General features: G+C 55.2%; 10 protein-coding genes across 10 annotated transcripts; 8 read left to right on the top strand and 2 right to left on the bottom strand.

Annotated features, from left to right (window-relative positions):
• Window positions 1-266: 266 nt before the first annotated feature.
• Window positions 267-1,529, top strand: SPSK_09330 (elongation factor 1-beta; the record flags this gene model as incomplete). The annotated part of the gene is made up of 4 exons (XM_016735904.1): window positions 267-306; window positions 507-546; window positions 832-1,250; window positions 1,300-1,529. The coding sequence occupies 4 exons, from the start codon at window positions 267-269 to the stop codon at window positions 1,527-1,529; spliced, it is 729 nt and encodes a 242-aa protein (XP_016587446.1).
• Window positions 1,530-2,190: 661 nt separating this feature from the next.
• SPSK_09675 (GINS complex subunit 1) lies at window positions 2,191-3,057 on the top strand (the record flags this gene model as incomplete). Its single annotated transcript, XM_016736247.1, has 3 exons — window positions 2,191-2,217; window positions 2,298-2,899; window positions 2,964-3,057. The coding sequence occupies 3 exons, from the start codon at window positions 2,191-2,193 to the stop codon at window positions 3,055-3,057; spliced, it is 723 nt and encodes a 240-aa protein (XP_016587445.1).
• A 2,342-nt stretch (window positions 3,058-5,399) lies between these two features.
• Window positions 5,400-9,292, top strand: SPSK_08347 (uncharacterized protein; the record flags this gene model as incomplete). Its single annotated transcript, XM_016734947.1, has 5 exons — window positions 5,400-5,676; window positions 5,742-6,683; window positions 6,731-7,444; window positions 7,506-7,939; window positions 8,006-9,292. 5 exons carry the CDS (start codon window positions 5,400-5,402, stop codon window positions 9,290-9,292), a joined length of 3,654 nt encoding a protein of 1,217 aa, XP_016587444.1.
• A 455-nt stretch (window positions 9,293-9,747) lies between these two features.
• On the top strand, window positions 9,748-10,381 carry SPSK_09844 (60S ribosome subunit biogenesis protein NIP7; the record flags this gene model as incomplete). Its single annotated transcript, XM_016736412.1, has 2 exons — window positions 9,748-9,973; window positions 10,041-10,381. 2 exons carry the CDS (start codon window positions 9,748-9,750, stop codon window positions 10,379-10,381), a joined length of 567 nt encoding a protein of 188 aa, XP_016587443.1.
• A 526-nt stretch (window positions 10,382-10,907) lies between these two features.
• Window positions 10,908-11,180, top strand: SPSK_10150 (uncharacterized protein; the record flags this gene model as incomplete). Its single annotated transcript, XM_016736702.1, has 1 exon — window positions 10,908-11,180. One exon carries the CDS (start codon window positions 10,908-10,910, stop codon window positions 11,178-11,180), a length of 273 nt encoding a protein of 90 aa, XP_016587442.1.
• Window positions 11,181-11,569: 389 nt separating this feature from the next.
• On the top strand, window positions 11,570-13,231 carry SPSK_09039 (mitochondrial integral membrane protein; the record flags this gene model as incomplete). The annotated part of the gene is made up of 1 exon (XM_016735620.1): window positions 11,570-13,231. The coding sequence occupies one exon, from the start codon at window positions 11,570-11,572 to the stop codon at window positions 13,229-13,231; it is 1,662 nt and encodes a 553-aa protein (XP_016587441.1).
• A 911-nt stretch (window positions 13,232-14,142) lies between these two features.
• On the bottom strand, window positions 14,143-15,360 carry SPSK_09386 (uncharacterized protein; the record flags this gene model as incomplete). Its single annotated transcript, XM_016735959.1, has 3 exons — window positions 14,143-14,332; window positions 14,373-14,935; window positions 15,028-15,360. 3 exons carry the CDS (start codon window positions 15,358-15,360, stop codon window positions 14,143-14,145), a joined length of 1,086 nt encoding a protein of 361 aa, XP_016587440.1.
• Window positions 15,361-15,731: 371 nt separating this feature from the next.
• Window positions 15,732-19,738, top strand: SPSK_08334 (LRG1 protein; the record flags this gene model as incomplete). Its single annotated transcript, XM_016734934.1, has 2 exons — window positions 15,732-16,232; window positions 16,316-19,738. The coding sequence occupies 2 exons, from the start codon at window positions 15,732-15,734 to the stop codon at window positions 19,736-19,738; spliced, it is 3,924 nt and encodes a 1,307-aa protein (XP_016587439.1).
• Window positions 19,739-20,755: 1,017 nt separating this feature from the next.
• SPSK_09353 (solute carrier family 39 (zinc transporter), member 1/2/3) lies at window positions 20,756-21,994 on the bottom strand (the record flags this gene model as incomplete). Its single annotated transcript, XM_016735927.1, has 1 exon — window positions 20,756-21,994. The coding sequence occupies one exon, from the start codon at window positions 21,992-21,994 to the stop codon at window positions 20,756-20,758; it is 1,239 nt and encodes a 412-aa protein (XP_016587438.1).
• A 1,618-nt stretch (window positions 21,995-23,612) lies between these two features.
• Window positions 23,613-23,816, top strand: SPSK_11018 (uncharacterized protein; the record flags this gene model as incomplete). Its single annotated transcript, XM_016737238.1, has 1 exon — window positions 23,613-23,816. The coding sequence occupies one exon, from the start codon at window positions 23,613-23,615 to the stop codon at window positions 23,814-23,816; it is 204 nt and encodes a 67-aa protein (XP_016587437.1).
• Window positions 23,817-27,272: the final 3,456 nt, after the last annotated feature.

The following is a 27,272-nucleotide window of genomic DNA, read 5'->3' as shown; positions in this document are numbered from 1 at the left end:
AACGAAGAAATAGGCAAGAGCGACGGGCAGAAAAATAAAATAAAAATCAAATTTCGTCCCAAAAAGGCCCTGCGTCCCACCACTGCCCATCGTCCAGTGCCCGCACCTCCCCACCAGCACTTTCCTGTTCCTACCATCGCCAACCTCCCCTTGAAATTTTCCGTCAAGCTGTTAATTTCCCCCTTTTCGCATTCCTCCTTGTCTGTCTTTTTTCTTCTTCTCTTACTCTTCTCGACCAAGTTTTCACTCTGCTTCTACCTGTCACAATGGGTTTCACGGATCTGCTCACCGACGCCGGCCTTGCTGGTACGTTCTGCGCTGTTTTGCCTCGCGGGCCTTCTTTTCTTCGTTCTTGATTCGACTCGTTTTTTTGTTCTTTTTGCTTCTGTCTCTTCGCCTCTGCTCTATTCTTTCTTCTCTGCTTTCTCGCTCGTTGCTTCACTCATGCGCTGCGCGGCTCGTCTGCCGGCGGCCTGGGCTGTCCAACGCTGACCGACAATTCGCAGTTCTGAACAGCTACCTGACCACCCGGTCGTACATTGTTGAGTAAGTTGCAACTCTCCGTCTTTTGCCTTGCTTGCGCTCTCGCTGTTGTCCTCGGACAAGACGAATTCCCCTTGCAAAACACCTTATGATGAGAACAATTGGTCCGTGTTTCCGAGCAGACTCAAGACCTGTAAATGACGACCTATCTATTGCAACGCAGTTGCGTCTCTGATCTTTTATGTTTTGTTACGTTTTTGGTTTTTTATTGTTTTTAGGGCCTTTCCCTCCGGGGCATCTGTCACTTTGCTCGTGTCTCTGTGGACGCTTGCTAACGTTTCCCAACAGCCACAATGCCACCCAGGCCGATGTTGTTGTCTTCAAGGCCCTGAAGTCGGCCCCGGCGGCTGACAAGTACCCCAACGCTGCGCGGTGGTACAAGCACATCGCCACATACGAGGACGAGTTCGCGACCCTGTCCGGTGACGCCTCCAAGCCCTACACCGCCTACGGCCCCGAGGTCGCCGAGGTCACCATCAACCCTGCCAAGGCCCCGGCGGCTGAGGAGGACGACGACGATGTCGACCTGTTCGGCAGCGACGACGAGGAGGAGGACGCCGAGGCTGCCCGTATCCGGGAAGAGCGTCTCGCCGAGTACCGCAAGAAGAAGGAGGGCAAGGTCAAGCCGGCGGCCAAGTCGGTTGTGACGCTGGATGTCAAGCCGTGGGGTGAGTCTCTGCTCTACGTTTTTACTATTGAGTACTTGAGTACGTGTCTCGTACTTGCCTCTTGCCTGCATACTAACAACAACACCAGACGACGAGACCGACATGAAGGCTCTGGAGGAGTCTGTCCGCAGCATCGACCAGGACGGCCTCGTCTGGGGTCTGTCCAAGCTGGTCGCTGTCGGCTTCGGCATCAAGAAGCTGCAGATCACCCTGGTCGTCGAGGACGAGAAGGTCTCCCTGGACGATCTCCAGGACAAGATTGCCGAGTTCGAGGACTACGTCCAGTCGTCCGACGTTGTTGCCATGCAGAAGCTGTAAGAAGCGTCATTTTTTTGACGACTTTGTCTACTTGCTGATATGTGAGGGTGTTGTAAGCGAGCTTGGATGGATGACCACATGGACATGACATGATCCTGGGAATAATCCTGGGAACAAGCAAAAAAAACATGAGAGACGTTTGACATGTCGAAACGTATGGGATGAGACGAAAACATTGCACGCCCCCCTATATACGCAAAAAAGATTTAAAAAATGCATAGACAAGGAGACGACCATTTTGGATCCCCTACCAACGTGCTGCATGGCTGGTGACGTGTGAAATGTGACATGGCGATATGCTGTCGCCGCTGAGGTCAGGCACCGCCCAGGAAGAGATTTTGGAGAAGGCGGGATGCCAATGGCATGGTGGGGTACGTTCGGGTTGGCGCATTTGAGCCTGCTGTGGGACCGGACTTGGTGCTGGATTAGTGGTAGCGTAATTGGCTGTTCGCGCCTGGCCGCGACGCGACTTTGACGTCTCGAGCTACTTACTGCTAACTGACTGCATGTCAACATCGTCCAACGTCAGCCATACATCATACTTCGCGACACGTACGCCGCTCCACGCCCCAAGAACAGCACATGTTCGCCGGCGTTGGCCTTTTTCACTTCGATTTGTTGTCTGCTTCTGTCCCAATTCGCTTTTTTGTTCGCCACAGCCATGTACGGAGACCTGGGTAACAAGCTGGTGCGTTTGTCGTCGTTGTCTCTGCAAGTCCTTTTTATTTTGCTGTGGCATTCTGTACCGTGCTGACTTTATGCCTCCAGGTCCAACATGCCAAACGGACACAGAACCTGGCGCACCTGCCGCCCTACCAGACCGAGATCGTCCGCGCTGTGACGCGTGAAGTCCGCGACCTTGACAAGGATGTTGCCCAACTCCTGGAACCGTTCCAGGGCAACTTCGACCCGTCCGTCGAACAGGCCACGGCCTGCGCGCTGCTCGTTGACCATTTGGCCATGCGCCGCAACAAACGCTGTCTCCTCGCTTACCACCGGACACGCACCGACAAGCTCGAGGAGCTCGTGTGGAAGGGCTCCGACGTGGTCGACTTGTCGGTGCAGCAGGTGCGCGACGCCAGCGGCAGTGCTGGAGCGGGCGGCGGCGGCGGCGCAGGCTACAGAGCGGGTGGGGGATCTGGTGGTGCTGGTGGCGCGGGCGACAACGGCCTCTCGTCCGAGGCGAGCAACACCAGCAGCAGCCTGAGCCCGCAGGAGGAAGACTATGTGCGCCAGTACTCGGACCTGCTGGCGGCGTACAAGGGCCAGTGGACAGACATCGATTTGACCGGTAGCCTGGAGCCGCCACGGGACTTGTTTATCGATGTGCGCGTCCTCAAAGACGCGGGCGAGATCCAGACAGAATACGGGTAGGTTGTCTTTGATGCTGTAGTGGAATTGGCCTTCCGCGTCCGCTTTTCTAACTCTCCACAGATCCATCACACTGAGCCGCAACAGCCAGTTTTACGTTCGCCAGGGCGATGTCGAGCGGCTGATTGCCCAGGGATACCTTCAGAAACTGGGATGAGCAGCTCGTCTCTCGATTGCCGCTGGCTGGAACTGCTCCGGGCGGCACATTACCAAAGTCGTACGCGTTTGTGAATTCATTGGTGTTTGGCAACATTTGCTATTCTGCTATGCCATTGATGCAACAGAATAGCGCCTCGTCGATGACAAACAAATAACGCACTGGCAGGACAGCAATGGCAACGAAAGCAAACCACAGACCGTGTTCACGTACTTCGCATCGCGCCGAGAACGGAAGCATTGTGTCGCGAGACAGTGCACATCGTTGCGACCGGCAGGCCACTCAGCGAGAAGAAGCACTCGGCAAGACGCTATCGACAAGTGTAAATATGTCACGATGTGCGAGCAGAACAACATGCGAGGACAGGCTCGATACCACGACAGGTTCATTTGTTGGTTCTTAGCCGCAAAGGAGATCCAATCCTCCGACGAAAGAACAGACATGCAGGTCCTTTCCTGCAGAACGACTGGGACCGACTGAAGTTGAAGCACTGCGAAATGGTCATCCGAGGCCCCTCCTTCACGGGTTCGACTCCGTGGGGGGCTGCAGATGTCTATTTACGGGGTTATATAGCATAGAATAGCCAGATATGTGCACCTGCGTGTGTATTCCATTATACAATCATATTAGTACACACATGCAACACATTCCATGCCCGGCCGTCCACAGAAAAGTCTGTTCAGACCACGAGGCCATCGCATACGGCAGCCCGCATCTCGATGTGGTACTCGCCGTTGAAATTTTTAAGACAATGCAACGGTCTGGGTGTGACAGCTGGTGTGACAAACAGCTGCAGTCCCCGGCGCCTGCATGGCCCGTTTTTGCATGCCCACATGGCCAATGAAGTTTTCACATCGTTGAAGCTCCTGCGGCACTGAAAAGAGCCTGCAGACAGCCTCGCCTGGACTGTGCATTCTACTTTGTACAGTGCACATCAAGCGTATCATCTGGCTGGAAAAGAGTGAGTTCAAGACGGGACATGGACAAAGAGTCTGTAGACGCAATTGAGCGCGGAAAAGTCGCAAATAGAATACACAATATATACTTTATTCTGTATGGGGTACAGACCATTACACTTCAGACTGATTGTAGCGTCCTCATCTTTGAACCATCAGTCGCACAGAAGACGCAATTGTGATGGGATAAAGCCATTCTGAAGCGTATGACCTGCAGCCTTTCACACTGTACTGCAAGACATTGCACGATGTCCACTTTTTCTTGGTCCTGCAGCCAAAAACCGACCTCTTCTTTCCTCTTTTGTCCCGCGATCTAGACCATTGCTGTTGCTATTGTGCGTGTCCTCGCCAATTCGCGCCTTCCGTCGTTGTGTTGACGACAAATCAGTCAATTATAATGGCGACAGCAGTTGCACTATCGCTCCTGCTGTTTTCAATGAAACGTAAGGCAGCGTCTCCTGCCGATGTTCTTGCACGTGTTGATCGCGCAGCCATTCGCAGCTTCCTGGGCGTGCTTTAAGGCATGCGAGTAGTCCCTTCCTCGGGAAGATGCCCAATGCATTGCAAGTTTCTGTTCATAAGGGGCATTACCAAAGGGAAAGCGCTAGCTTGAGTGATAGATAACGGAATCCAGGTGAGGGAAAGAGGGACGGAGCATAAAACATGAAAAACCCCATCACGGCAGCTCCAGTTGCTCGCTAGTCCCGTCGCCCAAGTTAAAGCCCTCTCCTCACTCACTGCCCACTTTTCTTTGCTCCTCTGCCCCTCTTCACCCTGATCTCGCCTCGACACCATCGTCGATCCTTGGCCGCAGCAGAAGCTACCCTAGTCACCTAGCTTCTGTAGCGTGTTGGTAGAGAAGGCTTTGGCCATTTGCATCTTGTGCGCAGGGCTCTGTTGGTCGTCAGATTTTATTCTGCACAATTGATGGTCGAGAAGTTGTGTCGTCATCACGCATCCAACAATCTCTCTGCAAGGCCGTCGTTTGCACTTCTTTACGCGTGTCTTGGCTGCTTGTGCACGTCGTACTTTTTGGTCGGCTCCTTGAAAAATCACCTTGGCACCCTGGCAGCTTTTGGCTGTCCGTTATCAACAGACTAAAGTCGCCTACTTCATTGACGCCACTTTTTTCTGTCGTCGTTAATTTAGCTGCCCCGGATTCGAACGAGACCGGCGACCTCACATTTCTGGGAACCCGATCAATCCTCTCCCGACTCAATTGTCCTCTGCATCTTTTCTTCTTTTGTTTTAAACTGCTTTTCCCACTATGCTGTTGCCATAAACCGGTGTGCAGCTCATTTGTGGGCAAAGGTCGACGATAGACGTCACACGACAAACCGAAATAAGTGACGCCAGCGCGCATCGTCTTTCCCCCTCTCCGCCACCATGTCCTCGACACCTCCGGCTGGGTTTGCCTTTACGGCTTGGGGCCGTCGGCGAGCTGAGTCCGTGGCCTCAGAGGACAGCGCCAGCAGTCATGACAGCCGCGGCCGGCTTCGCTCTATCAGCTCCGTGGTCGCGCCCCGGGAACCTTTCCACAGCCAGGACGGTCGTCATCACCAGAGCCAGCACCAGCTCTCGTCGTCTGTAGCTTCGACGAGTCACAGGGAGCCCATTCGCTCCTTTATCAACCCTGCACAGCGGGACTTGGGTAGGAGCACCTGTACGAGATCTGCGCTGCCTTGTCATGTGAAAGCACCTGCTAACGCTTCTGTCGCCCTTTTCTAGCTCCCGTCAGTAGCCAGCTGCAAGCACGATCTGTACGCGAAGACACGGCTGAGCTTGCCACTTACCAGCTTGCCGACAAGACCGAGCGCCAAAACTCTTCTATCCTCGATCGCAACCGCTCACTCTCCTTCCGAACCACCGTCTCCTCGGACGTGGAAGCTGATGACCTTGACTCTCCAACAGCTGCCAACACGAGCGGCGCTAATCGGGACCCTGAGCCTATTGAGGAAACGTCGGAACCGGAACCGTCACCCTCGTTAGACGAGGAATCCGACGACACCGCTGCCTTTGGCGAGAGCCCCTCCTTGTTGACAAGAGCGTTGCGGCGCTCGCCCCCACATACGCCCGGCGGAGGCCCCTTTGCCTCGACTAGCAACAACCAGCAACAACAACAAGACCAGGGCGAACAGACACAATCCCGCAATGACGCATACGCATACCGTGGGCGCATCTACCAACTACGGGGTGCCCTTGGGCGTGAGAGGAGCGACAGCTACGCTGTCTTTTCGGACGCAGAAGAGGATGGCGACGAGCTTCGGCCTGGTTCGCAGCGCCAGCAGGGTCGGCTGTCCTCGTCGGCTGCCGGCGGGCATGTCAACGGAACAAACTTCGCGTCACATGTGCCCACGGAGTCAACACTCCTCTTGGGAAGCTCGAGTGCTCCGAATGGGTCTGTTGGCCACGCAAGCTACGATTTGGAGGGACAGATGAACACGATGCGGAGGCGGATTCTGGGTATCTTCGACCGGCGCCAAGACGGACCTACACATAACCCGACGATCGTGGTCCGGGACAAATTCAAGAAAACCTACCGGAATGTTAAGAACCTCAAGTGGTGGGACCGCAGACGCCTGTGGCAAAACGTGGTTGTCGCGCCCATCGCGTGCCTCCCGGCTGTCGTCGTCGGCTTGCTTCTTAATATTCTGGATGCACTCTCATATGGTGAGTTATATTTGAGCGTTTTATTAACACATTTGCTGCGAATGTAGCTGCTGACCTCCTTTTCTTTCTAGGCATGATATTGTTCCCGCTAGGAAGTCCTATATTCGCACACCTGGGTGCGGCTGGCATCTCCATCTTTTATGTTAGTACCATTGTGTCGCAGATTGTCTTTTCGAGCGGGAGTATCTTCAGAGGCGGCATTGGTTCGGAGTTGATCGAAGTCGTGCCCTTCTTCCATAGCATGGCCTTGACTATCACGGACATGGTGGGCGAAGAGCATCCCGACGCTGTCATTGCTACGACCATCACATCGTACGCCCTCAGTGCCATGGTGACAGGTACTGTGTTCTACCTTATGGGTCATTTCGAGTTCGGCTACATTGTGGGCTTCATCCCACGACATATCCTCATCGGCTGCATTGGTGGCGTGGGCTGGTTTTTGATTGCGACCGGGTTTGAAGTGACGGCACGCATTGAGGGCAGCCTCGAGTACAACCTCGACACGCTCCAGAAGCTGATACAGCCCGACACTGTGCCACTATGGGTCATTCCCTTGACTCTCGCGATTGTCCTCTTCTATGGACAGAAGCACATCACCAACAAATACTTTCTTCCCCTCTACATCATCACGATTCCCTTCATCTTCTATCTGATTGCACTGATCGGTAGCTCCGCGTCGCCATCGGATCTTCGTGACCATGGCTGGGTGTTCCAAGGCCCGCCAGCCGGCGAGCCGTGGTGGTATTTCTACACATTATACAGTACGTTACGACGCTACAGCCACGAACGCTATTATAACCCCGGCTAACGTTGTTTTTCTAGAATTTAATGAGGTTCACTGGGGAGCCATTGCCCAGTGTATTCCGGCCATGTTTGCCTTGACCTTTTTTGGCATCTTGCACGTCCCGATCAACGTGCCCGCCCTGGCACTCAACACGGGCGAAGACCACGCCGACCTGAACCACGAACTGAAGTTACACGGCTATTCCAACTTTTTGTCCGGCTGTGTGGGTAGCATTCAGAACTACCTAGTGTATGCCAACACGCTCTTCTTCATGCGGTCGGGCGGCGATAGCCGTCTGGCAGGCTTTGAGCTGGCTGCTCTCACGTTCGGCGTGATGCTGATTGGGCCCAAGACCATTGGCTTTATCCCCGTGATGATGGTCGGATGCTTGATTTTTGACCTTGGATTCGAGCTTCTCGTCGAAGCTGTCTGGCAGCCGCGCAAGAAGCTCAAGCCCCTCGAGTATATAACGGTAAGACAGACACTTCACAGAACAGACACTTCACAAAGTATAACAGCGGCTGACTCGTTCTGGCAGGTCATTGTCATTGTCTTGATTATGGGTGTCTATGACTTTGTCGTGGGCATCGGCGTCGGAATCTTGCTGGCGTTTGTGTCTCTGATTTTCCAGACGTCGCAGGTCTCGGCCGTCCGTGCCATGTACGCCGGTGATATTGTCACCTCGACAGTGCGCCGCAACCACGCGCAGCACCACTACCTGCGCCAGGTGGGACGGCAGATCTGCATTATCAAGGTGGCCGGCTACCTGTTCTTTGGCACGATTGTGAGTGTGGAGCAGAAAATCCGCGACCTGATTGCCGACGAGGCGTTTATCCAGCGGCCGATCCGCTACCTGATTCTTGACCTGCGCCAGGTGACGGGGCTGGACTACTCGGCGGGAGAGGCCTTTAACACAATCAGCCGCCTTCTGACTGGGAAGGGGATCCATCTGGTCCTGAGTGGCGTCGATGCGGACCGTGCTCTGGGCCATGACCTGCGCGCGGTGGGTGTCGGTGAAGACGGTATCGAGGTCGCTTTTTTGCCGGACATCAACTCGGCTCTTGAGCTGTGCGAGAACGAGCTGCTGAAGACGCTCTATGCCAGCCAAGAGGCCGAGGCCAGCGAGATTGCCAAGGCGTCGACGGCTGGCGATGCAAGTGCAGCCGTCGCTTCAAAGGCAGTATCGAAAGCGACGGCCACACCGGCGGTCAACTCGTACCTGCATCCTCCAGCCGGTGGTAGCGGCACAGGAAGTGGGTCGGGGCCTGCAGTCGACATGCTTGCCAGCTCGCCACGGCATAACCTTCTTCGGACCGCCGCCCGGGAGTCGATCAACCGCTTGGAAGACCGCCGCCAGTCCAGGTGGCACAACTTTGCCGAACCCTTGCGGCTGATGCTGCAGGTGTTCCAGAACATTAGCGACAAGAACGAGGACTTTTGGTTCCGTGCCACGCGCTACTTTGAACGGCAAGAGTTTGCTGCGGGCCAGATGCTCTTCCAAGCCGGCGCACCTGCCGAGGGCTTTTATCTGCTGGAACAGGGTATCGTGCGGGCCGAATACGACCTGCCGCACGGCCAGTTCTACCACGAGAGCATTGTCGCGGGCACGACGTGCGGCGAGCTGCCCTTCTTCTCGGATACGAGGCGCACGGCGACGGTGTATGCGGACCTCGACTGCGTGGTATGGGTGCTCGAGCGGACGGCCTGGCAGCAGCTGCAGAAGGACGACCCAGAGGTGGCCAACGAGCTGCTGCGGGTATCCCTAAAGCTGACGGCAGAGCGCATGTCTACGGTGCCGGCATCGACGATGTTGATGGCTGACTGATGTCGAGGCAATATGCCTTGTATCGTGCTTTGTTTATTTTTGGGCATATTAGGCGGTTCATTTAGCGATGCTCTGAGAGACATTTTGACTGTATTTCGGCTTATTTTTGACATATAAGAAGAGAGCATATATACGAGCTGACCTACAGACCATGTCGTACATCATCTAGGGCCAGATGTTGAAGGTAACTCGCTCAGTTTGAAGTGCGAATTTGATGATATAGTGGATGGTGCATGTCCGCTATCGCTAGTGGACTACGAAATACTGGACGAGGCTCTCGCACCAGAAAAGCGGGTCTTCTTATCGGCGCCGCTACAGTGCAAAGCCAAATCGCGATAAGGAAAAAAAGTTACAGAAAAAGTTTCTGGGTGAGGCGAGGAAAGCAACTTGCCGTAGAGGTCCATTTTGCACTTCCAGCACCCGATCATCTCTTCCAGCCCACGCACAGCGCGACAATGCGTCCTCTCACTGAAGAAGAGACCCAGACGGTCTTCAAGAAGCTCGCCGACTACACTGGCGCCTCACTAAAGAACCTGATTGCGCCCATCGACGACTCTCCCGATGCCGACCGCCACGTCTTCCGGTTGTCGCACGACCGTGTTTACTACGTATTACTGTCGGTCGCCAACCTGGCCACCTCGGTCGCCCGCGACAAGCTGCTATCAGTCGGAACATGCTTAGGTAGGACCCCGGCGCCGTCGACGTTCAGAAGCCGCTGCGTTGCCTTCCCTTCCGCTAACCTTGCCAGGCAAATTCACAAAGACGGGCAAGTTCCGCCTCCACATCACCGCCCTCCCCGTCATCGCCGAGCACGCCCGCTACAAGATCTGGGTCCGCCCCAACGGTGTCATGCCGTTTCTGTACGGCGGCAACATCCTCAAGGCCCACGTCGGCCGCTACTCCGAGGACTGTCCCGAGCACCAGGGCATCGTCGTTGTCACCATGGACGACATCCCCATTGGCTTTGGTGTCACGGCGCGCGGCACGGTCGAGGCACGGCGTGTGGAGCCGACGGCGATTGTATGTTTCCGGCAAGCAGACTGCGGCGAGTACCTGCGTGACGAGAGCTCGCTGTTCTCGTCAGGTTGAGCGTTGAGCGGGAGACAATGTGGCAAGGGAATACAAGCGGGAAAGGCTGGCAATATGCGATGGCGAGAAAGAGGAGCACAGCCAGTCGGGTGCAGTTTCGGACGACAAAATTGGATACCCACGCGTCAGTCGTTGTGTGTCTCTGGGCTGACGTCTGTCGACGGCCTGGCTGTCGGCGGCTTGGCTGCTTGTTCTTCTGCCGTCCCGTCCCGGCCATACTACGATACAACTGCCCCAAGACGGCCATACGTTATCAGAGCAATGTCGACGGAGGCCCTGTTTGGGTATCAAAAAGGAACGTGCTCTCAGCTGTCCGCCATGAGCTTGGAGACGTGGAAGGAGATGAGGATCGAAAACGGCATACTGGCGTACAAAAGGCGTTTATGTTTTGACATATTTATCTGCACAATCTATATTTTCTTCATCGTAGCCTTACGATTTGGCATCGTGTATTCAGAATCGTGCGAAACCCAGCCATGACCATGGCAAATATCCGCCTATAAGCTAGCAGAATTGAATCACCACTATGTTCCGTGCCATAGCGTGCGAAAGGCCTAAAGAGCCCTGTATTACAGGCGGGTCTCATGCCTCTGTCGATCTCTCTCGTACAATTTCGCCACGACCCGACATTGGCATGCTTTTCGAGCAGCAGAGCCCATTTGCATCGAATGGAATGAGCAGCCTTCACGAGAGCTGGCAGTCAAAGAAAAGTATGCCAGCTGGGCACTTTCCCATTTCCAGATGGGCCATTTACTTTCTGTATGGACTGATGGAGCAGTACAGGGCTGGTCTGCTCTAATGCGCACCAATTTTATAGCGCCACTAGCTAATGACCAGCGGTCTGCTCCAGCATTTTACAGGTCTCCTGACTGCCAATGGTCGCCTACGTCATCGACCGATGGCGGCAGATCGTAGAGATCGGGGGAACAAAAGTTTGGAGCAAGCTTGCGCCTCTCTTTGTTTGTCGAAAGAGCTTTGACTCAAAAGAAGAGAGTCCAGCCCTTAATTACCTGCATTGACCCGCTTTCTTGTTTTCTCCCATATCCGTTGTTTCTTGGATACCTTCGGAAATTTGTTTCTTTAGAAGTCTTCTTAACCATCATCTCACTCTATTGGTTGCATCCATCCCCTGTTTGTCAACTTACCGGACGTTGCCTGTAAACAAGGTATTGAATGCCTACCGACACGATGAAAAAGCTTTTCAAGTCGGCGGACAACAACTCCAGCCGGAGCGCTGGCCGCTCTGAGGTCGGCGAGTCGGCCTCCCGCGACAGCCTCGACCAGCCATCTGCTGCCGGACCACCGCCAGACGAGACGACACGCCTGCTGCCGAACCGCATCGACAGCAACCACGCAGGCTACCTGAGCCCGGATGACCCGGCCGTGTCGCCCTACAATTTGTTTTCCGTCCGCGCCACCCACTATTTCACAGGCTTCCTCCTCTTCCTCACCTCGGTCTGGTGGATCTTGCTGCTGGTGTCGCTCTTTGTCACGCCGCCGGGCTTCCAGACACGCGGCTCGCCCTTTACGGCGTTCGCCTATGCCACCGTCGCGCTGACCAGCCTCGCCGTCAGCCTCCTGTTCTTTGCGGCGCCGTCCAAGTCTGTGCGTGTCATCACGGGCATCGTCGCCTTGTTCTTGTTCGTCAACACCATCGTCACGGCCGCCGTCGAGCGCACCCGGCACGAAGAGGGCTGGGTCGGCATCACCAGTGTCGCCTGGGCGCTGGCCATGGCCGTGTGGACCATTGTTGCCGACCGCACGGTGCAGTGGGGCAAGCGCGAAGAGGAGGAGCGCCTGACCGGCCGTCCGGAGTCGCGCCGCACGTTGCTCGAGTGGATTGAGGTGTCCGTGTCGAGCATTGCGCTGCTGGTCCTCTGCGTCGTCACGGGCCTGTTGCTTTGCACCTTGATTCTGCGCTCGGTCGACGCCGGCCTGGCGCCGCTCGGCCACCGGTACTGGGTGGACGGCGACAAGTACGAGATTCACTTGTACTGCCACGGCACCAAGTCCAAGGAGCACCTGCCGACCGTGCTCTTTGAGGGCGGCGAGGGCCCCGTCGAGAACGGCCTGTGGCAGTTTGCGCAGAATGCCGTCCAGAACGGTTCCATCAACCGCTACTGCTTCGCGGACCGCCCCGGGCTCGGCTGGAGCGACACGGCGCCGTCGCCGTTCTCGGCCGGCCAGGCCACCGAGGCGCTGAGTGAGGCGCTGGCGCGGGCGGGCGAGACGGGGCCCTGGGTGCTGGTCGGCGCCGGCATCGGCTCCATCTACTCGCGCGTTTTCTCGTCGCGCCACGGCGCCGAGATCGAGGGCCTGCTGCTGGTCGACCCGCTGCACGAGGATCTGCTGGAGCGAGTCGGCGCCTCCGGCCGCGGCTTCGGTCTGTGGCTGCGCGGCGTCCTCTCGCCGCTCGGCCTCGATCGCATCCCCGGCGCCCTCTTCAAGGGCCGCACCCGCGAGGACCGTGTCTGGGGCCGCGCGGCCTACCAGAGCAGCAAGGCCATCTTTGCCAAGCTCCAGGAGAGCCTCGTGGCCAACTCGCTCACCAAGCGCGACGCCACCACCAGCCGCGCCATCCAGTACCAGGACACGCCGCTCGTCCTCGTCTCGTCGGGGGTTCAGATCAAGCGCGACAAGGCCTGGGAGGACAAGCAAAAGGACCTCAGCAAGCTGACGCACACGCTGGTGAGCTGGGACATTGTCGAGGACGCGCCGCACGAGATCTGGCGGACAATCGAGGGCCGCGAGGTGATTGAGAAGCGGCTGAAGAAGCTGGTGCGCCGACAGTTAAAGCGTCCAAGCACGGTCGAGGCAGGCGAGAAGGAGGAGCTGGTCGCGGACCAGTGAGGCGAACTGAGGTGTGGATTGAGGTGGACTGGGAAGTGCGAAGTACAAAGAGTGTTTCCTCTGGAAAAGGACTGTGCATGTTAGCTGCTTGTCAGTGGTTATTTTAAGGTTTCTGCCTAAAGCAAGTCCGTGCAGTAGGGAGCAGCTGCCACTTCAACACGCGAAACGGCTTTGATACCAGGATTCAGACGACGAACCAGTCCGCAGCGCCATTTGCTGCACCGCTGCAGACACTTCCATATCGCCTCAGCGGGGGCCCAGTGGCTGTGGCTCAGTGGATACGGATGGGCGGGAAACGAGCAGATACGAATGTCAGACATGGAGCAGCGGGGTGGAGAGCAAAGGCGAAGGGGCAATACCGAAACCCAGCAGACTGTTTTGTGATAATTTGACGTTAACTATTCTATTAATACACAATACAACACGGAGTACGACATACGGGAAGTACAAGTTCGTAGCATCGCACCTTCCATGGCAGCCGCATAAGAGATTAGATGGAAAGAGCCGGTTCGCCGTGCTGCAACCGTCGCTTCCTTCCGAACATGAAAACGTCAGATGAAAAGGTACAAGGTACAAAGGAATGCAAACCCCCCCCCATCGCCTGCACGGTCCTTTCTAATGACGGGGCAATGGTCTGTAGCGTGTTCAACGGTGCGAGCAGCTAGGCGAGCTGGCGAGGAAGGACCAGGGAGTCGAACAATGATGAATGAGGTGAGAACGACTGGCATGTCGTACGGAATGGCAAGAAGGAAAGCACGCAGGCAGGGCAGGAGGGAACAAGTCAAGGGCCTCGCACGGGCCAGAAACGGCGACCTAGGCAAAATCAGGACTAGTGCCCCGCGGATGTCTGTTCTCTCCCTGAGTTCCCCTTCTCGTTTCTTTTTCGGGTCCCCGTCTTTTGTCCCACAGCGTTATGCCAGCCTGCTACAGTGCGCTTTTGGGTGCTCGCGCTTGTCCTGGTCCCCTGGCCCCTGTTCTCCGCCCTTCATCTCGCGTTGTCTCTTCCCCTGGGGCGTCTTGTGTCGTTTCTGCTGGAGTCCTGTGGCTTGCTCCACTGGGGGTGCCTCGCGCCTTCCCTTTCTCTGTTTCCTCTCTTGTCTCCTGCAGTCGTACCTGCCCTCCCCCCTCTCACCTCACACACCCCTCCTTCCCCCCTTCTTTCCCGCTCGCTCTTGCCCTGCCCATGCCCTGTAGACGGATTGCAGGCCCACGACGTCGTTTGTCGCTGCATCGACGTTTTTTGTCGGTTTCGTTGCGTTTCCTACTATTTTCAACGGTCGTCCGCACCGCCCATTCCAACGTCTCTTCGCGCCAACGATTCACCACGCCAACCCAACTGCCAACAATAAGGGACTCGACTAACGCCCGGCTACCGCGAAAACGAGCCACGCCGCTACTTTCTGCCGAGCTAAAGGGGCTTTGTTTTTGGCCCGCTGGCCTTCTCCAACCCCGAACGACGAACCCGTCACGTCCCTTTTTGTCGTTCCGTCGAAACCGCAACGTACGCTCGCCATTCTGTACACGTCGTATGCGACCGCGTCGATACGTATCTCGGCGCCGACGAGTGACAGTGTGCCCTCGTCTTTCTCTCCCTACCGACGCGCTGTCCAACCTACCTCGCATCCAATCCCATCGCTCGTAGGACTTTCCAAGGCTGTCTCGTTCCGGAGCTGTCTCGTCCTCGTGCGACGACGCCGTCTGGTGCTGCGTTGGTCACCTCAGTCACCTTCTCGTGCAGTCAGAAAAACGCCTCCCTAGCGAAACAAGCGCTCTCTCTGCCCGTCCCGTCCTCAGACGTCCCCCAAAATTAAGGTTCGACTTTCCTCGACCCCCGTGTCACCAGCAACCCTACCAAAATCCCCGCCTAAAAATAACCCTCCACCATCTCTATTCATTCTTGATCCTCGCCGCGTTTGCGTCGTGCTCGTCTTCTTCGCTTTGCCCTCTCCTTCGGTTTCTTTCCCCACCCGTCCCGTTGCGTCTTGCTTCTGTTGTTGCTTCTCCCCCTTGCCTATCAGCTTTTGGGCTTCGCCACAGCCGTGTGTGGACGAAAACAGCAGCCCGACGTCCCCAGAAGCCCGCTTTTCTCTGACCAGCTCAGCCTCAGTATCTCCTCCTCTGTCGCCCATTTGCCCAATCGAGCGACTGTTTCGACGATTTGATCGTCCTCTGCAATTTGACTGTTTCGACCTTTTTATCTGTTGCCCTGCTGCTCGCCTGCCCGGCACGTTTCCCTCCCCGCCTCCACCGTTCATTTGCAGGCGGGCAACTTGTCGCGGGCGCGCACCCTGTCCTGGTGCAAAAATACGCCGGAGCCAGGAGGACCCGCCAAAACTCGGAAGAAACGAAGAGACCACGAAAACAAAACACCGATAACGACTGCGAAGACGAGGCCGGCGAACAACGAGTGGCCATACCGACGGCCAGTTCGAACCTTTTTTCTTTTCCCCGCTGTCTTCAACACAGCCCTGCACCCGTTGCAGGACACCCGACCTTCACGATGGGGTCCGGCTACGATAACAACAGCGTACGAGACGACCACATCCATAACCCTCTCCAGCCACCACCGCCCCTCAACAGCGGCGGCTACCAGATGGAGCGTGACCACAGCGATCGCAGCAACCGCAGCAACCGCAGCAACCGGAGCCAAGGCCAACCATGGCAGAACGGCGGCGACGGTGGCTACGGGGACGCCGGCTACGGCCACATGGGCGGCCATCCTCACCCACCAGGCTCCCCAGGACTTAGCTACCGGGAACAGCAACGAGGCGACCGTGAGCGGACACACGACCGCGACCGCGATCGCAGCCGAGAATTGGACCGTGGACGGGACCGAGAGCTGGAGCCAAGGCGCAGCGGAGAGCGGAAGCATTCACAACAAGGAAGCTCAAGGACAGCGAGCGGCCAAGTGCGGATATGCAAAAAGTGTGGGGAGCAGTTGACTGGCCAGTTCGTTCGCGCTCTGGACGGCACGTTTCACCTCGACTGTTTCCGTTGCAAGGTAAGACCTCGATCTTGACAATAGGGCACACCTCCCGATTATTTTATTACCCTACTCATTACCCGACTAACCATTTCCTCCAGGATTGTGGCCAGATTGTTGCGTCCAAGTTCTTCCCGGCCGATGACGGCAACGGTGGGCCCCAATTCCCGCTCTGCGAAACAGACTACTTCCGCCGGCTGGGTCTACTTTGCTACCATTGCGGCGGCGCCCTCCGAGGATCCTATATTACCGCACTCGATCGCAAATACCACGTCGACCATTTCACCTGCTCCCTCTGTCCGACTGTCTTCGGGGCCCAGGACAGCTACTACGAACACGATGGCCATGTCTACTGCCACTACCACTACTCGTCCCAGTTTGCACAACGCTGCAATGGCTGCCAGACCGCCATTCTCAAGCAGTTCGTCGAGATCTTCCGCAATGGCCAAAACCAGCACTGGCATCCAGAGTGCTATATGATACACAAATTCTGGAACGTCCGGCTCACTGCACCACAAGATGTAAAACCGGTCGAACCGCTCTCCGAGACCGACGAGGCCGCCAGCCGCCGGCGCGTTCGCGAAGACGAGGAGAAGATGGAGGAGAAGGTCTACCGCATCTGGAGTGTGCTCTCGACCTTTGAAGAGTCGTCGGCGGCATGCATTTCGGACATGCTTCTACACGTCAGCAACGGCGCCTACGTCGACGGTGTCATTGTTGCGAAGCGCTTTATCAGTCACGTCGAGATTCTCTTCCGCTCAGCGGACCACCTGGATGCGACCATGACACGGTTGGACATGAAGAGCCTCTCGTACAGCCGCGAGGCCAAGCTTTTGTGCAAGAAGATTGTTGCCTTTTTCTCTCTCTTATCAAAATCCCAGGATACCTCCGCTGCTAAGCTCGGTGTGACCCAAGAGCTTCTGTCTCTTGTCACAAGCCTCGCACACTACCTGAAGCTCCTTATCCGCATCTGCCTCCAAGGCGCCCTCCGCATCGAGAAAGACCGAGGTGCACCCGACGGCCTCTACCAGTTCCTCGACGATATCAGCGCCCTCGAGGCCCTGAAGAATGAGCCTGAAGATAGTCTGTGGCAAATCACGGCCAGCATTTCCCGCCTTGCTGTCAACGACTCCGACCAGTGCATGGTCTGCCGAAAGCCCATCGAAGACGAATGCGCCAAGAGCGGTGAGCGGCGCTGGCATCTGGCCTGTGTCAACTGCTCGCGCTGCAACAAAGAGCTCGGGCGGACCCTGCAGGACGCCCACGTCAACCCCTACGACGGCAAGATCCTGTGCAGCTCCTGCGAAAGCTTGACCAATGCGGAGAAGGCCGTATCGTTCGAGCATGTGACCAAGCTGCAGCAGTACGTCTTCCTCCTTCGCGTGGCTCTCGCACGGCTGCTGGACATTTTACACAGTAGCGGCGCCCTGGCCCGTGCCTTGCAGGACGAGTCCTCCCAAGGCGGCGGCGGCGGCAAGGACGACGATGTACGGCGAAACAACCGACTCTCCATGATCAGCGATCGCGATCCGGACCGCGAACCGTCTTCCTACGAAACCACCCTAAACGACATACGCCGCCTGCGGAGCACCCGCCTCGACAAGCACCTGTCGTCCAGCTTTCGAAAAGCAAGGACGTCGCGTGTCATGGGTGGCCCGGAGGATGCGAGCGCCCAACCTGGCTCGGCTGGAGCGGGCGCAAGTGGTGGGAATGGCCCCGGCGTGCAGATTGTGGAGGATCGGATGGACGAGTCCATGGCTGATACCATGCTCGGGCGCCAAGACGCGCTAACACTGGAAGACATTCCGCACATTGTCGCCGCCGAGCAAGCTCGTGAGCAGCGCCTGGGTGGCTTTGGCCGCCAAATCACCAACGAAAGCGGCGATGGCCAGCCAGGTGAACCGGGCGGGTCGGGCGACCGGAATATCTCCGAAGGGCGATTTGGCGGCGCGGCGCCAGGCCCGAATCGGGCGATGAGCCCCCAAAAGCTCACGGGCCGCAAGTATTTTTCGGAGCTGTCGGGTCTGGAATACTTCATCGTGCGGCATCTCGCCGTGTTGACGATGCTCCCCATGATTGAGGCCGAGTTCTCACTCGAGGAGCTTTTGGGGTTCATCGAGTCCCGGAAGCCCGCCACGTTCTGGAACAAGTTCGGCAAGGCCTTCAAGAACGACAACAAGAAGAACGTCAAGAAGAAGGGAATATTCGGCGTGCCAATCGAAGTCATCATCGAACGCGACGGTGCGGACTCTACGGACGGTGTCGGCCCCGGCACGCTGCGCATCCCCGCCATTGTTGACGACATTGTATCGACCATGCGCAAGATGGATCTGTCCGTCGAGGGCGTTTTCCGTAAAAACGGCAACATCAAGAAGCTCACGGAGCTATGCGACAGGATCGACCGCGAAGGCTCGGACAACGTTGGCCTCGGCCAGCAGCCGGTGATCCAAGTGGCCGCCTTACTGAAGCGCTACCTCCGTGACCTGCCCGATCCACTGATGACGCACAAGCTGTACCGCCTGTGGCTGGCAGCGGCAAAAATCAACGACGAGACGAAGCGGCGCCGGTGCTTGCATCTGACGTGCTGCCTTCTGCCCAAGTGCCACCGCGACTGCCTGGAGGTCCTGTTCTTCTTCCTCAAATGGGCGGGCTCGTTCCATCAGGTGGACGACGAGAGCGGCTCCAAGATGGACATTCGGAATATTGCGACGGTCATTGCCCCCAACATTCTATTTGTCAACTCCAAGACTCCGGCACTCGACAGCGACCCCATGTTTGCCATTGATGCGGTGACCATGCTCATCACTTACATTGAGGAAATGTGCTTGGTACGTGCAGACGCCGAGGCGCACCGCCCCTCGCTCATCTTACGGTATGGATTGTTCATTTTCACTAACCAAAACATGCAGGTCCCTGACGAGCTCGTCGATGTCCTGAACGATCCTTCGCTCTTCAACAACAATGGCGAGATCACGACCAAGGAGATTCTCAAGCGCTTCGGCGACCGCACCATAACAAGTGGACCCGGCCAGCCGTACGGCAAGCTGGGCGAGGTCACGAACCGCCATGACCCGTCGACGCGGCCCCTTGCCCGGCGCGTCGAGACAGACCCCTCCGTACTGCAAGACGAGCGCAGCGTACGCCCCGTCCAGGATGCACCACCACCCCCCGGTGCGAACATCCCGCCATACAATAGCGCGCCCAACCAGAGCACGCCGACCAAATGGAACCGCGGCCAGGACGACGGCTCGTTGCACCACGTATCGCCCTTCCCGTCCCAGCACAACCTCCACCTCAACGACAACGTCGACGATCAACCGCTCTACCCCCACCCACAAGCGCAGCAGCCGCCGCCAGCCATGGCAGCCTCTCAGTCGCGGTCGCAGTCCCAGCAGCGCGGTGACCCACGTGACCCGCGTGACCCGCGTGATCCAGGGGACATGCCGCCACGGCAGGAATGGCGCAACTCGGGAGCTTGGGACCGAGGGAACAATGGATCGGTTGGTGTTACCGGGGGCATCTAGACTCTGGTATGACTTGGCCTCTTCTTGTCGTTCCGCTTCGTCTCTTGTTTTGGGGTTTGATTTGGTTTGGTTTGGGTAATTTTCGTTTGTGGAATGGGTTTTGGCCGCCGGGGACAGGGACGTGTTGTCGTCCCCTTCTAACATACGCAATGTGCTATATGGTGTGATTTAAAAAACGTGGTTTGCATATACGGTCACATGGTGACTACCTTTTTGTGTTTCTTCCCCCCTTCTCATCACAAAACTTTAGTTCTTCCATCGTCTTGGCCTAGTCCTTTCTTCACCCTTTTTTTAACAGTTCCGTTTCCTTTTTATTTTTGGTCGGGCGAAGGGTAAACCCGTGGGGTTTTATGGAAGCTCAATACCCTAGTTATCTTTCCCTCATAGCCTTTCTTTCTTATTCATTTCGTGTATTTTCGTCTTGATAAATTTTTCAATTTTTTTATATGATATTTCTCAAAAAGTGATTAATTTTCCGAGACATTCTATTGCTCTGTTATCAGTTCTTCAATTCACAGAGCTGCACATTGCTTCAGTACTGGCTTGATGCTTCTGCGCTTCAGTTAATACTCGCCGTTTCCTAGCATGATTGCGAGTATGAAATGATAATTTAATTTTTCACTGTAATTCAACATCAACTGTAAGGTGCGGAGTTGAAAAGCCATGTAAATTCTGACATAGTGTAAGAGTATTTATGTTTTAAATATAAATCAATAGAAGTATATAAAATGACAACAATTGCGAGTGGTATATGTGAAGAAATAAGAAATATAAAAATATAGGAATAATACCCGAAATATCAAAGTAAGGTTAAAAAGGTAAGCTTTTTAAAAATGTGCCTCGGTAACTGGAAGTGCAGTTCTAATTGTCATAAAAAGCCAAGCATCACACGCACCAAGCCACGAGTGCTCTTGGAGCGGCGTTTTATTTATGTTTTGTTTGTTTTGCGTCTGGGAAACAAACTGTGTTGTGTGTATCTTATATGTCCGTTTGCTTGCAAAGTCTCGCGTGGATTGTTCAAGCCCACTTGCCCAGGAGAGCCATGATAGCCACACCAAGGAACAGGCTAACCAGCATGAACGTGACACGCTTGCCGTCGCGTGAGCGCTCCGGGTTGAAGAGGAAGTCGCGGGCCAGCAGCTCGACGAGACCGGTGTAGATCAGGATCCCGGCCGAAATGCTGTCCAGGACACCGGACACGACATTGGCCGTGAAAGAGCTGCCGTTGTAGGTAGTGCGGACGCCGAGGCCGACGGCAATGGCGATCGGTGTCGTCAGGCCGTAGGCCGCGCACAGAAGCCAGGGCAGAGCCTTGAGGAACTTGCCAGGGCGGGCAGGGAAGGGGATGGCGCTGAGCCGAGCGCCAATACCGAGACCCTCAAAGGCCTGGTGGAAGACGATAACAGGGTAGAGAGTTTTGAACTCGTCACCGACGACGCCCAGATTAAGGCCGATGATGACGGAGTGGAAGATGACGCCGAACTCGAGGATCAGGAAGGCGGCGAACTGCTCGTGGAAGGCACGTTCGTTGCTCGCGGCGGCATACTCAACTTTCTCTAGGTCAAGCTTCTCGTTGCTAGCGTCGTCTGCGGAGTTCGAGTGAGGAACAGCGGCGTTGGGGGCGGCTGAACCGTCCTGGTCGGCCGAGTGCAAAAATTGGTGGGATTGCGAGGGGCGCGAGACGGGGGCTGGGTTACCGTCCTCGCCGCCAGTCATCTCGTTACGGTGCTTGTCGCCGCCCAAGGTAATGGATTGCTCAATGTTGTCACCATGGCCGTGGCCCATGTTGTACTTCTTATCGACAAACCACTCAGCGCCAAAGTCAAGTAAGAAAGTCAACATGACCATGATCAGAGCCAAGCAAGGCGGCCAAGTATACTCAGCCCAGCCGCCCGTCATGCCGACGCAGGACGCAGGGCCAATCTCATCATAGGCCGGGTCCAAAAGATGGATGAACGCCGTAGCGATAATGACACCGGCACCGAAGTAGCGAGCGAAGAGGTAGACATAGACAGGAATGCGAAGGCGCTTGATCCGGGTAGCAACGACGGGAAAGAGGGTGCAGAGCAACGAGGTGATCAGAATCACAAAGAGGGCCGAGATGCGGGCACCCAGGCGACCGTCGTACTCATTCTCACCGGCAGTGAGGAAGCAGATGATATCTTTCGGATCGGCTGTCGTCAGGTCGACATTGTTTGGGTCAAACTCAAACTCGTTGAGGTGTTGGTGGTCGTGGCGGTGGTGGTGGTGCGCCATTGTGATGGCTGTTCTGGTGAGGCTTTGGATTCGGTTAGGGAGTTTTGTCAGACGTTGTTTGCTTCAGGATACCGTCACCGAGGATGTGGGATGGAGACACTATAAACAAGTGGCCCTGTGAACCAGGCACGTTATGGTGAACCAGAGCACGACGATCCGAGATCCTGGAAACGGGGACGAGCCGGCTGCAAATCCAGGAACGGCACAGCCACAGGGCTACACAGGCACAGAGCCAGTATGGGGGATTGTGACTGGTGAAGCAAGTTGGTTGAGGGGTAGAGCAATATACGTACAGAAGCTGGATGAATGGAAAGGAATGTAAAGAAAAAACCAACAAAAAAGGTTCCGTCGGGACAAGAAGGTGACTAGGGACAGGCGGGAAGGAATCCAAAGAGACGAATGCCAAGACAACAGACCGACGGAATAAGTATGCAAAGTGAAAACAACTGTTGACGATGCACGTTCACCCTCCTAAAAGAGTGAGAGGATCTGCGATAAATATGTAAAATATAAGCACAAGGGTCTGAAAATCTGTAGAGCCACTATCGGGGCTAACGGGACCAGAAAACGAGAGAGACGCCGAAAAGAAATATATCTAGGTTAAGCGGAGATGGTCGACAAGGTCCCTGAAAAGCCAAGATGGCCAAAAGAGGGTCGATGGGGCAACGACAAGGGTTGAGTGGGCACAATCGGTGGTCGTATGCTCTCGTAGAGAAGTTCGTATGAAAGTGAATCAAGTGAAGAAATTTGCCGTGGACGGACACCTTGATGGACAGACAGGTCCTTTTTGTTTGGGAAGAGGAAAGGGCGACTGGTATGAGAAGGAAGGCGAGACGGCAAGATGGGGTTATACGGAAGGTGTCCGTAATGGGAAGGCGTGGGGGGATTGCCAGGCAAGTGTATTTGTATGGCGCACAGCAATAAGTGGAAGGAACAGAAGAAGCGACGGACACGACCGAATATGGAAAGAGCAAAAGGCCTGCGGAAGTCCAGCTAAAGAGGAAGGACAATATATCGTGGTCGAGGGAGACAACTAAAGGACGAGACTCAACCTGGCAAGTCTGAAGAGTACAAAGTATGCGGGCTATTGAGGGCATTCTTTGGCACGCCAACATGGGTAGACAACGAGAGGACCTTTCACCGAGGGCGTGGGATGGCGCAGGACTAGTGGTTGCTGTTCCGTGAGAAAGGGAGCAAAGTAAGACATGTGCCAAGCAGTGGGACGAGGCTGGCCTTAGGAGTCGAATACGATGGAAGAAAAAGTAACAATGTAAAGAAGCTGTAAAAGAACACATGCAAGAGAGGCGAATATGAGTTCAACATAAGAGAGACTAGGATATGATCTAGGGCAGCTAGTCATGACAAAGTATCTTACAAGCACAGGAGACTAAAGCTATGCATAGACCAGAGAAACGCCGAGAATATTACTAGTAAAACAAATGGGATAATAAATGAATAGGGACGGGCGCGCAGAACGGCTCCGCCAAGTGTCGACTGCTGTACCTGCAGTATATCCATGGCATAGTCTCGTGACTATTGTTTTCTTTTTCACTTTCGTTTTGGTAACGGATTTTGTGGAAATCCAATGAGGAGAATCGCCATTGTAAGAAAAATTGCGATGACGACTGCCGTTCCAGGGCCGGTAGCCGAGAAGAAAGACGACAGTAACGACGAGGTTGAGGTTGAAGAGGGCGGTGGGAAGAGGAAGCTGAAGAGGAGCCAAGAGACTGACACGCCTGCCACAACGGCGCAGCTGACGATCAGTACAAAAGTGGACGTGGGTGTCTCCATGATGAGCGCGATCCAGCCGCGTGAAATATAGATAGATGGAAAGGGATTGTGGCGGGTCTCAATACAGATGAGAGACATGAATTCTCTGTCCACAATTCGATCTTGGAGCACGCGAGGATGGGTCCATTATGAGATGGCTGCCATGTGTTTTGAAATACTCCGTACAGCGTACGCATATCTATGGCTATTTTGAATGGCTCGTATTCAACAGTGAGCACTGCAGTTCGCGCGTGGGCCAATATTACACTGACCACCAAGTCTCAGCTCCGCGGAAAGGCATAGCGACACGATTCCTTTGGATACTGAACGAACTCTGGCAATGTGCCCCAAAAAAGAAGACAGGCAGGGACGAGAACCAAGACGGCAATCGTTCACCAGATCAGGAAGACCTCCGAACTATCCATCGCGGCCCCTCTGTTGCATGCGAACAAGGATGAGAACGATCAAGAGAGGGCCAGAGGGCCAAAGAGAAGTGGTGACGAGAAAAAGAGAGAAAAGAAAGACATCGAAAGTGCGAACAAGAAAGAACCTTGATGGCTAGTTGCCCGTCTCCTGGTTTAATCCTCGCCGGATCCTCCATATGCATTGCGAGTGGAGAGAATCAAGAACGGATACGTCTCTCAAAGAACCACCATCTATTTTCCTCATCTCTTGGTCGCGAGAACCTCTTTGGTCTGCTTCTACAGGGCTGGACCCAGTTGGGCCGCAAATGTCTGACACGCTATTGGCCGGAAAGGTGCAAAGAAGCTCGGGAAGGAGCGTGTCTATCCATCAAGGTTCCCAATGGACCATCAGCACATCCCTGAACTGACATTCGTCTTATCTTATTCTTTGTTTGAATACGGAGCATTAAACGAGACAGAGAGAGCAACAGTACGGAGCAGCAGAGGACCGCAACCGCAGAAGGCGACATAAAAGGAGAGGTACAGAAAATTGGTATACATCCGCTAAGTTGACGAGCAAGACCGGCCTGCGCTAGCTTGCGATATAGGGGATATAACGGTTAAGAGGAAAGAGCCAATATGACACGCGCAAACGGCCGACGGCGACTATAAACCGCAACAAGCTTTGCACGGCCCTTATTCGTATCGGCTTTGATTTTTATTTTGGGGCTTTTTGTAAGTGAAAAACAGCTTCGGGATTGAGCCCGTTTGATTTGGAGCGGACGTGTATTCTCATTGCCTATGCACCGGTTGTTGGCGGGCATAAAATGTGCTTGTAATAGACTGCCTTAATGAACGATAGTGATATGTCGATCAAGACAGAGAATAAGATAAATGTTTAAGAGAGACGTTTGGCTCCACGTTTCGTCCAGCGTGTCGCCAATGCCAATATCAGATGCGGGCCGTCCCAGGACCGCTGTTGGTGACTGTTGATCTCAGGCTCTTCGCATCGCCACTTTGGGGCTATCGGATGGCTTCATCAGGAGATTGACCGCCCTGAGCTACATGGCTCCGTTTCTTGTGCCCTCGTTCTTTCCAATTTCGGCCTGCTTGGTCCGTTATTTTGTCCCTCTTTCCTCGCAAATGCATCGCGCTCCTGCCCGGTCTGGCAGCCCAACCCAACAGACCATCCGGGTTCTCACAGACAACAGTAAGGAAAGAACGATCCATGCCCACCGTCCCTGGAACGTGCAACTGACGGCGGGAGACCAAATTATGCTCACCAGGCAGGAAAGAGACACAACAGACATACTCCGTAGTAACAGAAGCACAAGGGACCGTCCTGACGCCTCTCCAGCGTGCTATACACAACCACGACCGTTTCCTGCATTTCCCAACATCGCTGCTTGTCGCCGACTCAGAGACGATCACACCCTCGAAATCCAAAACGGGACCGTATTGAATCATCGTCCTGGACGGTCAATAAGCAGGTTCTGGCTTCGATCAAGGGGCGCAAGGAGGCACGCTTGTGCCGGCCCCTTTTTCCCTGCCGTTGGCACGTCTTCGTGCACAATCTGCTGATTGCTGATATGCGTTTCGTTCAGACAAGACAAAAGATGCGGCCCCTGGCAGATGCGACTCGCTGGGAAACGGTTGGGAAGAAAGTCGCAGTTGTCGCGCTCTGGGTTTTTGGATGAGCGGGTGAGCAGATGAGCAAATTTTCTGTTTCGTTTCCTTGTCTGCTCTTTTTGGGTTGCGTCGATATAAAGAGTAGCAGTCGACCCCATGTGCCGGTCTTCGACTCTGCCCTTCCTTTCCTCCTTTTGATCTTTTTCGCTTCTGGCACCTCTTCGTCCAGCATCCTGCGCCGTTCGGATGGCCGTTCATCTTTCTTTCGCCTTTCGACCTGCGTTTCCGGTTCGTTGCATCAGCAAAACTTCCGACGAGCAGCATCCGACAATTCGAATTTTGTGCCAGTCACTAACTTCTCGCGTTTGTCGGAACCGGCATCGACAACACGCCCTCGTCCGCACCTTTCGCCCACTATACTCCTGTTTACCCACGTCTGTCCGCGTTCGCTCGCTCAACCTCGTACTCTTCGGCCCTGTTCTGTCCACCACACTCTCTTCGCGCGTCCACGACCTCCACGATTGTTCTCGCATCCATGGCTTCCCCACGCGCTGTGCCCCATGCCTGTTCGTCTCCGGTTTGTTTCCTCTCGACTCGGTTTTCTTTGGCTTGCTTTCTTTACCAACACAATATTCTCCCTCCCGTCCCCTACTTTCTCTCTGTCTCCGGCCTTTACCTTTACGTAACGACACCAAGCAACACAGACAGAGCCCTCGTCGACAGTTGCCCACGTCGTCCCACACTCTTCTGGCCCTCCTTGGTCACATCCTCCACTAATCTCCTCCTCAGCTTGCATGGAAGAAGGCGCCTAACCATGCATACTGCACCTCCCTTGGTTCCCTTCGCCCAGTTCTTGAGACCCAACTGATCACAATCCGCCCAGCCCCATTTCACCCCCCCTCCTCTGGCCTCTTCTCGTGTTGTCTCCCCATTCCTCCCGACCACTTGCGATTCCGTTCTCCTCAACCAGCTCTGGTCAGCTCGGGTCTGTATGACCCCGGGCCGTCAGATTGTGGCTCTCTATCATGCTCGTTGTCTCCTCATCTTGTCCCCCCTGACTTTCCTGCCTCTTGAGTTTCTATGCCCCCACGTTGTGACATGAAGTTATTACATACCGGGGGCTTCCAACAAACTACTCCCTGGTTTCCTTGGACCACCGGAACCGCCCTGCATCGGCGGTCGATGTTGCCACAAGACTCGCGTGCCACGTCGGCATCGGTGCAACAAACAAGAAAGATGGGTACATCCACTGTTCACCTCGCCGTCCCACTCGTCCTCCCACACTCGCATCTCTTGCCCCGATCGAGACACCATTTTTCACCCCATCTCGGCCTCATACCCTGATTTTCTGACAACTGAGTTTTGTTCTTGCCTCACTCACCCTCACTATGATACTGCCCCCGTTTCTCTTATTATATTATTTGTCACTTTACCGTGCATCCTTCCTTCATCCTACGCCTGCTGTGTGACCATCT

Source organism: Sporothrix schenckii, assembly GCF_000961545.1.
Source record: "Sporothrix schenckii 1099-18 chromosome Unknown Cont44, whole genome shotgun sequence".
Classification (NCBI taxonomy): Eukaryota; Fungi; Ascomycota; class Sordariomycetes; order Ophiostomatales; family Ophiostomataceae; genus Sporothrix; species Sporothrix schenckii.
The sequence above is the reverse complement of the archived record's forward strand: the minus strand, read 5'-3'. Positions and strand labels throughout refer to the sequence as shown.